At 35.8% G+C, this 8,089-nt stretch overlaps 1 protein-coding gene across 5 annotated transcripts; it reads right to left on the bottom strand.

Moving 5' to 3' along the window:
- Positions 1 to 2,742: 2,742 nt before the first annotated feature.
- LOC107832509 (uncharacterized) lies at positions 2,743 to 7,912 on the bottom strand. Of its 5 annotated transcripts, none has more exons than XM_016660369.2 (8): positions 7,663 to 7,912; positions 7,160 to 7,211; positions 5,944 to 6,214; positions 5,747 to 5,841; positions 4,258 to 4,408; positions 4,049 to 4,145; positions 3,550 to 3,632; positions 2,743 to 3,075 (listed from the first exon to the last, which is right to left on the bottom strand). In XM_016660369.2, exons 2-8 carry the CDS (start codon positions 7,205 to 7,207, stop codon positions 3,068 to 3,070), a joined length of 753 nt encoding a protein of 250 aa, XP_016515855.1. In that variant the 5' UTR covers positions 7,208 to 7,211; positions 7,663 to 7,912; the 3' UTR covers positions 2,743 to 3,067. The 5 variants fall into 5 exon arrangements, with proteins under 5 accessions (XP_016515855.1, XP_016515854.1, XP_075075352.1 ...); XM_016660368.2 differs by having other exon boundaries at positions 7,160 to 7,220; positions 7,663 to 7,887; XM_075219251.1 differs by lacking the exon at positions 7,663 to 7,912 and adding an exon at positions 7,433 to 7,617.
- Between the last annotated feature and the right edge of the window lie 177 nt (positions 7,913 to 8,089).

Genomic DNA, 8,089 nt, shown 5'->3' with positions numbered 1-8,089 from the left:
TCATCTTTGCTGGGTCTAAATCTTGACTTGGATCTTCCTTTCTTTGTCCTCGTTTGATTTTGAGGACGACCCCTCACAACCAGTGCTTCTCCTTCTCCGCCCTTCTGTTTATCTCCCTTTCTTTGTTCATAGTTGTACAAAGCCGAACAAACTTCTCTGAGAGAAATTTCGTCATTTCCATGGAGTAGAGTAGTTTCAAGGTGCTCGTACTCATTAGGAAGTGACCCCAACAACATCAAGGCCAAGTCACCATCATCAAAAGTTGCATCCATATTTTGCAAATCTGTGACAAACTTATTGAAACTGGTGATATGTTCATTTATCGTGGTACCGGGAACATAGGTGAAGCGAAACAGTCTCTTCTTCATGTACAATTTATTTTGACTGTTTTTCTTCAAAAATTTATCCTCCAGTGCTTTCTATAATTTACTTGCAGAAGTTTCCTTTGTGTATGGATATTTCTACTCTCTAGCAAGGTAGGATCGAATGGTACCGCAAGCAACACAATTGATAATTCTCCAATCTTCTTCTCCAATAACATCTGGTCTTTTTTCTTCAATGGCAAGATCTAGCCTTGTTGAAAAAGGACGTCTAGAACCTCACCTTGCCACATCCCAAAATGTCCTGACCCGTCAAAAATTTCTACCGCAAATTGTACATTTGACACAATTCTTGTCATAAGCGAAGATGCCAATGATGACGTATTGTTGACACTTGATGTAGATTCTTCTTGTTTATTGTCTCCCATCTTTGACACAAATATTATTTAATAATTGACAACACAAATCAAGATTATTTCTTTTCTGGTGTGGAAGATCAGACTAAGCTGCAACCACAGAGCATACTCAGACAGAACCTTGACTCAGTTACCAAGATAAATCTTTTCTGATGTGGAAGATCAGACTATGCAGAGCCAAGGTACTGTCTAAGTATGCTCTGTGGTTGCAGCATAGTCTGATCTTCCACATCAGAAAAGATTTATCTTGGTAACTGAGTCAATGTTCTGTCTGAGTATGCTCTGTGGTTGCAGCTTAGTCTGATCTTCCACACCAGAAAGGAAATAATTTTGATTTATGTCGTCAGCTATTAAATAATATTTGTGTCAAAGATGGGAAACAATAAACAAGAATAATCTACATCAAGTGTCAACAATATGTCATCATTGGCATCTTCGCTTATGACAAGAATTGTGTCAAATGCAAAATTTGCGGTAGAAATTTTTGACGGGTCAGGACATTTTGGGATGTGGTAAGCCGGGGTTCTAGACGTCCTTTTTCAACAATAGTAATCTCAAACAAAGACTAATGGAGCTACAACTAAGAAGAAGAAAGAGAGATGGAGAAGAAAGAAACCTGAAAATGGAGAAATAACCAGAAAGTGGGAACAGAGGAAAAAGAAAAAGTAAAGGAAAAAATAAGAAAAATGGAGAAATAACCAGAATTTGGGCAAATTTTTACTTCCACGTGCATTGATTGCATGCAAAATACTAAAGGTGCCCCGTCATCTCTAAGGGAGATAGTTATTATTCTTTGAACAAATATAAGAAGGTCATAGAACGCTCGCAAAGTTTGAGGGTGTAACTGAAAAAGTAAAATAACCCTAGAGAATAATTATGTATTATCCCAAATTTTTTGCATTAAGAGAATCTGCTTTCAAGGAATCTTACTGCAATCACCGATCTTACCAAACTACAGTATAATTTTTTTTAACACCTAGCCGAGTAATTGACAAGATTGTGAACTCAATAGCTGTTTTGTTCAGTCGAAGCATATACTCCCTCCGGTCCACCATAAGTAACCAATTTGGGCACGTTCATTAAGTAAATACTAAATTCTAAAAATAGTTAGTGTGACTAAAATACCCTTAACTAAATATTGCAGCATAATTTAATGTGAGGAGTAAAAGACTTTTTAGGGATACGTACATAAGGGTAATTTAAAAAAAAACAAATTGAATATTTTCTTGATTATATAAATGGACACTTATTTTGGACCAGAATAAAAAAGATCACTTATTGTGGACCGGAGGGAGTAGCATTTTTGGGACCTCAAAATTTGTCAGAAATACTACCCGTTTTTCCGATTTTTTTTTCAAACAACTTATTTGTCCATGAAATTTTACAAGTTTTTTGAAAAACTTTCGAAAATGAATATTTCAGAAACCAAAAAGTGATTGAGATGCATGTCCAAATATCAGTTTTCAACTCAACTCCAAATACTACTTTTTTTTCAAAAATTACAATTTTTATGTCCAAAGCATACTAAATTTTATCACAAAGAATTCGGAAACTTGAAGAAAGATTCCAGGGACTATGCCAGGAGCAGCATGTGTTTATTATTGCACGTGTCACACTTCATATTCACAAAAGGTTTAAACTAATCAGGAAAAGAGGGGAAAAAAACAGACAAGAGACGCTTATTTACTGTTAAGGCGAGTCCATCACATCATTGTAGAATATCATCCTTAACGATGAACCAATTAGTGACTGAAACAAATCAGAAAGTTTTCAATTCGATGTCGTCAACTGAACCAGGATGGGGGGATACACAAATTGTAGAATATCAACACTCGTTTATGCTAATCTAATGAATACATAACGTGTACCTACACATACATTGTTATCACTAAACCATAGTTAATATATACATATTCTCACTTCTATATATCATTTAAGCATAGTAAGTTAATATAGTCTTGTGTATACGAGAAGTTAGAGATCTGGCATCTATCATTGCCATTACAGCAATCTTTTTAGCTTTTCTCCCATTGATGACAAATACCATAAGTTCATCTGTGAGACTGTGACTTTCACAAAAGGAGAATCTCATGAAGAGGCATCTCTAACTAATAAGTTATAACAATGCACACACACAAGTGTGTGTGTGTGTGTGAGAGAGAGAGATTGCACAAAGGGGTATTTGTTATTAGAATTAAGATTTGCCGCCACATATTTTGCATGAAATCTTGGAATAATATAAATATATAAGACGAAGCTGACTGCATGTTGTAAATGCTGAGAAGCATAACAATCTCATACTGAGGAAAAAATCACTCCATCTTCAAGTGTTCATTGGCCTGAAAACAAAAACGTGAAGAACTCAGATTATTCTCTTTAAACCAAACAATTCCATGTCCCCTTCCCACACCCTCAACGACAAATAAGAAAAGATTGATTTTGGGGGGTTCGGGGTTGGTTGGGGGGGGGGGGGGTTCAAAGGTAAACTCTGAGAGGATTGGTGTGATCAGTTGGACATTCATCAGCATATTAAAGTGTACCCTAAATTATGGTTAAATACCAAAGAGATACACCACTACTACAACAGTAGGGAAACCTTACGAAAGCAATTCAAAATTTCTCATATTTTGCATCTTTAAAGGAGATTTGAGTTATCCAACTTCTAAACACAAGATATACGATAAGACAAAATTTGTTTTGTTTCTACTAATTTAGTAGAGAGACAGGTTCAGGGGTGACATGCAAAAAGAGCAAGGTTGGTTTCTGAAAGCAGAGAAGATTAGCATTCCCAGCTATATAAATGTTATACATACCATAGTTTTGATGCACCTTTGTGAATTTATGGATGGCTTTTATGAGGGACCCAAATTTCATGGACTTCAAGGGCCCCATATGTCTGCAACCATAAATGAATATGAACTCAGATCCAAAACCCTTTTGTAACATGTCCTAAAAATAGTGCATGCTCCAGAAACATTAGCAAGTTGCTAATTATTAAAAAAAAGAAATTCTAACCAAGATTTGACCACAAGTGAAAAAGAAGAAGAATCAATTCAAATATGGACTAGCTTCATACTAGGAATACAAATTTAAGAGAATCTTGTAGTATCCCTTATGTTATTTAGTGACTCCAGATAATCAACAATAAAAATTTCATAATAGATGCATGGCGCGCTGTCACTGTTCAAGACTATACCACAGTGGCAGTACCTTGATAGAATCAAATCAAATGAGCTGAAGCATTATCTAGAGAGTACATCATGCCACAGATAAGCAAAAAATGGCTAAGTGTTTCAGCAGGAGTTTACTTACACAATCTCAGTGTATCGGATTCTCCATGCTGGGAACCCCATGTGACATCTCACAGGACCATAAACTAATAAAAGATCAGGCTCTCGTCCCCCATAACCTGCAGGATTGATAATTTATTCACCTTTATAGAAAGCTATTGTTTAAGTAAAGATGAAACATATTGATGAATACATCAGGCAAACAGGGGGAAGGAAGATAAATCGACAGACCTGCTGCTTGTAGAGCCTCAGACATGTCAGACTCTGTAATATTCGGTTTTCCTGGTTTAGTGCTGGCGTAATGCTTGACAAAAAGTAAATTAGCTGCTTTGGCCACGGCAGGTTTTGAATCAGCAAAAGAGACAAACTCCAGATCTACATGCTTGTGGCACAGAAGGGTATCGGCAAAAGAAACATAAAACTGTCATTAGTGCAATATTATGTAGATTTAACTTTAAGCTGAGACCCGGACGGCATTTGCCATTAAATCATTTAAACCTCATTATTCCACAGTTTTCATTTGATTTTATCACTTAGTTTGTTTTTGGCTCTTTTCACTTTGTATCCAGTATTTCTAGGTGTGCTTGGCTCTTTATCACTTCTCATTCAATCTTTCAGGTCTCTGCACTCCTCCCTTTTCATTTGTAAGATATTTATTTATAAAACTGGTTGCAAAGAGCAAAATTTTAAAAAAAGCAAAAATGACAATTGTAACTGGAACAAAGTTAGATGTCAATCACATAGAACCTACTCGAAAAAATTAACTTTCTTATGTACCAATAATCTCTTCCCCTCCACCCCCTTAACCTCACCCCATATAACAAAAAAGAGGAAAAGAACATAAACATTATATAGAGAAAAAGTGACGAGAAAATCTTAACTTATTTTGTTTATCATTTCTCATTCTTCTTTTCACGATCCAGGTTCACAGTCCATCATAATTGTGAAAATAGCACTGGTGACAATTCATGTGTTTAAAGTTGCTTCAGATTAGCATTCGGTAAAAAAGAAGAGAAATATAATTCGAAAGAAAATATTGGTCACTGTCCTAGGCACGTCAGAATATTAGGATTTAACAGACACCCTATAACTTAGAGAAACTAAAATATACTGAATGACGAGAAAGGATCTTTTGAGGGTCTTCTGTTTTTTCTCCGACTTTCCTATTTTAAGTGACATAATGAAAACTAGAGGTGGATAAAATATTCTCAGTAGGTTATCATTATTGAGCTAGTTAGAGATATCTTTAAACATAATATTTTCTAGATCCAGAAAATGTAAGAAATATATGTCATTGTAAAGGTAAAAATATTGGGCACTCCTCCCCCTTCCCAGAGCATTGCCTGTGTGCTTTTCGAGAGTCAACAGTCTAATGTTCTGAAATGAGAAAATCTCAACTCTTGTCCATTTTTAATTCCATAGCTGTCAAATTATTTGCAGAATTCAAGAAAATCATGGGAGGGAGTAAAGTTTACTATCTTCCATTAATCAGATTCCTCGCAGATATAATTTCTGACAGTAAGTCAATTTTTTCGGTATAATCTAGCTAGAGAGCATGTCACATAGATTTGCAGATGCCTTAATTTCCAACAAGAATCACGCTTCACTTGAATATATCAGGACTTAAAAGAAAAGAAATGAAAGTAAAGGTAAATGTGTACCAAAATGTAAAAAGTACCATAACCCATAAGTCCAAAACTATGCAGGAACTTGACAATACCTCAGGCAAGGTTCCATGATCCGATCCTTCTATGATGGATTCCTGGGACTTGTTCAATCCTTCTATAATGGCTTCCTGGGAATTTTTCAGCACTCCTACAATAAGCAACGGCTGTGGGAATCATATTTTTAGCAGAGTCTTGTAGATGCATCATAAAGCACTCGAACAAGCTGGTGATAACTTTTTGACGACCTTACCTTCTCTATCATAGAGGCAGATGCTTTTTATACCAATAGATGCAAGCCAATGCAATAATTCAAGAACTTTTGAAGTTTGGCGAGCTTCTTCGCTTTCAATCACAACAGCCAGGTATCGCACTTTATTAATGTTAATGGCATTGTAACTCTTTAGCAGCCGGCTAGAAATGAGGGTACTCTCCACTTTATGAGCTATACCCAATACAGAGTACCAAACATTGATGATCAAGTGTAGGATAAGCCAGATCAAATGAAGACCAAGGTTACCACACTGAAAAAGATGTCCAAAACCAAAAGTAAGCTAACTGCTAATATATAGATTTTAAGAAAAATGAATATTATGCTCCTCTAAACAAAGAAGGAATCTTTAAACCTATGTTGCCTAGACTCTCCAAGGATACTCCAAAAATACACTATTTTGGAGGATCCGATACGCACCCGGCGACATTTTCGAAGAGCCCTTGCAAGATAGCTTTAAACTACAATCCCCTTAAAGCTGATAGCCTAATCACCCAAGAGGCTAAAAGAGTGATTGAGGAAAGGGACTTCTACTTTATCAGCGTTTATTACTTAGAGAGCTGAAAAGCATGATGAATAACTTTTTATTCATAGCATTCTTCATTGCTTACAGGAAGAAACTGCAAACGATGGTTGGGCAGTGTTGAGTCCTTAGTAAATGAATTAGATTCAGCCATAAGGAGATTGATACATTTCATCTCTTTCATGTTTTACTGCTCGCTCTCAATGAACTTGAATGAGCTACATTGTAAAACAAGGTATCGGTTCAGTGTGACCAAAGATACTCAAAAATTAAACTCAATCCGGTAGAAGCTCAAATGTTCCGAACACCCCTTCATGGAGCATTTGACTTTGGGGTTTCTGGGAGGGGGAGAGAGGGGGGGGGATATAATGATGGATAATGTAGGATCTTAAATCAACTTTTTACCACCAAAAATCAAATCAAATTTTCACAATATAACTCATTCATTGAGGGTTCGTAGGAAGCACTACATATCGTTGAAGGTATCCAGGTGAACTTTTAGTATGACTATCTCAAATTGACCTCCCTTTGAAATGTCTAGTACAATCAAGATTCTTATACTTATATTGAGCTAGAATTAAAAAAAAATACAGACTCAACACAATTATTTGCCAAGAGATACCTTGAATCAATATCAACGGGACAGGAACATTAACCAAAATTACGATGGCTTACCACAGATGTCCAGCTTAGAATCTTCTGCACCTCATTCCCTAGATCCATTGATCTGCAAATACTTCAAGCAAAAACAGGTGAAAATAAATAAATACCTCCAATTTCCCCCACAAACTAGTAATAGTAATTACCAACAATCACACATACAAGAAAAGATAAAGCAAAACTTAGTACTATCTGACATTAATTAAGCCAAACAAGAAAGCACCATAACAAGATGCAAAGCAACAAACTTTAGCAATTTGGGAGTGAGAAGCTCAAAAAGAACCTAACTTTGAATTATTTTTCCTCCAATAAAATAAACCCGGATGATACAAATTAATGAAAAGGGGAACTGAAATCCGAAAAAGTTTAACAGAAAGGAAAAAAACAGTGAGCAGCATAACACTTTAAAGAAAAAGGGATCCAAAGAAGAGATGAAACAGTCGCCAATGAAGACGAAAAGTAAATAAAAATTTTTGGAGAAAGAAGAGAGATATTTTAGAGGGCAATGAGAATAATACCTATATTTGGTCCTAATTTGAGGGAAGTAATGGGTGCATGATTTGATCTCAGTTCAGTTCTACCCAGAGAAACAGAAATACGTTGTTGCGGTCGCGGGAGCTTCGTCTGCCTCTCTCTAACTTGATGATGAAATTTGTACACGTGACGCAATCATCTAATTATTCAACCAATGCACGCGCACTGCTTCTCACTTGTCTCTCCCACTTCTTTTAGTTTTGTGGACAAAAGAAAAAACGTTCGAAATGTCCCTTAAATTCATCCCTCTTCCCTAATGTATAAGATGTGAAAACCAATTTTAAGCCTGCCACTTAAAAAATACTTACATTTAAGAATTAGTCAATTCACCTGACTAATTATTTTAAATTTTTGTATCCTCAAATTTTGAGCTACTACTTAAAATTGAGGACTTAAATTCAGGACAAAGGG

This window comes from Nicotiana tabacum, chromosome 8, assembly GCF_000715075.1.
Source record: "Nicotiana tabacum cultivar K326 chromosome 8, ASM71507v2, whole genome shotgun sequence".
In the NCBI taxonomy this organism is placed as follows: Eukaryota; Viridiplantae; Streptophyta; class Magnoliopsida; order Solanales; family Solanaceae; genus Nicotiana; species Nicotiana tabacum.
Note: the sequence above shows the minus strand (reverse complement) of the source record. Positions and strands in the feature narration are given on the sequence as shown.

What these genes read in the sequence shown, in the direction of transcription:
- LOC107832509 (XM_016660366.2), bottom strand. Translation starts at nt 7,542, where the DNA reads ATGCTGCTCACTGTTTTTTTCCTTTCTGTTAAACTTTTTCGGATTTCA. An exon ending in CTGCCTCTATGATAGAGAAG is followed by an intron (nt 5,842 to 5,943) that starts GTAAGGTCGTCA and finishes TGCTTATTGTAG; the next exon opens with GAGTGCTGAAAAATTCCCAG. An exon ending in ATCATGGAACCTTGCCTGAG is followed by an intron (nt 4,409 to 5,746) that starts GTATTGTCAAGT and finishes CTGTGCCACAAG; the next exon opens with CATGTAGATCTGGAGTTTGT.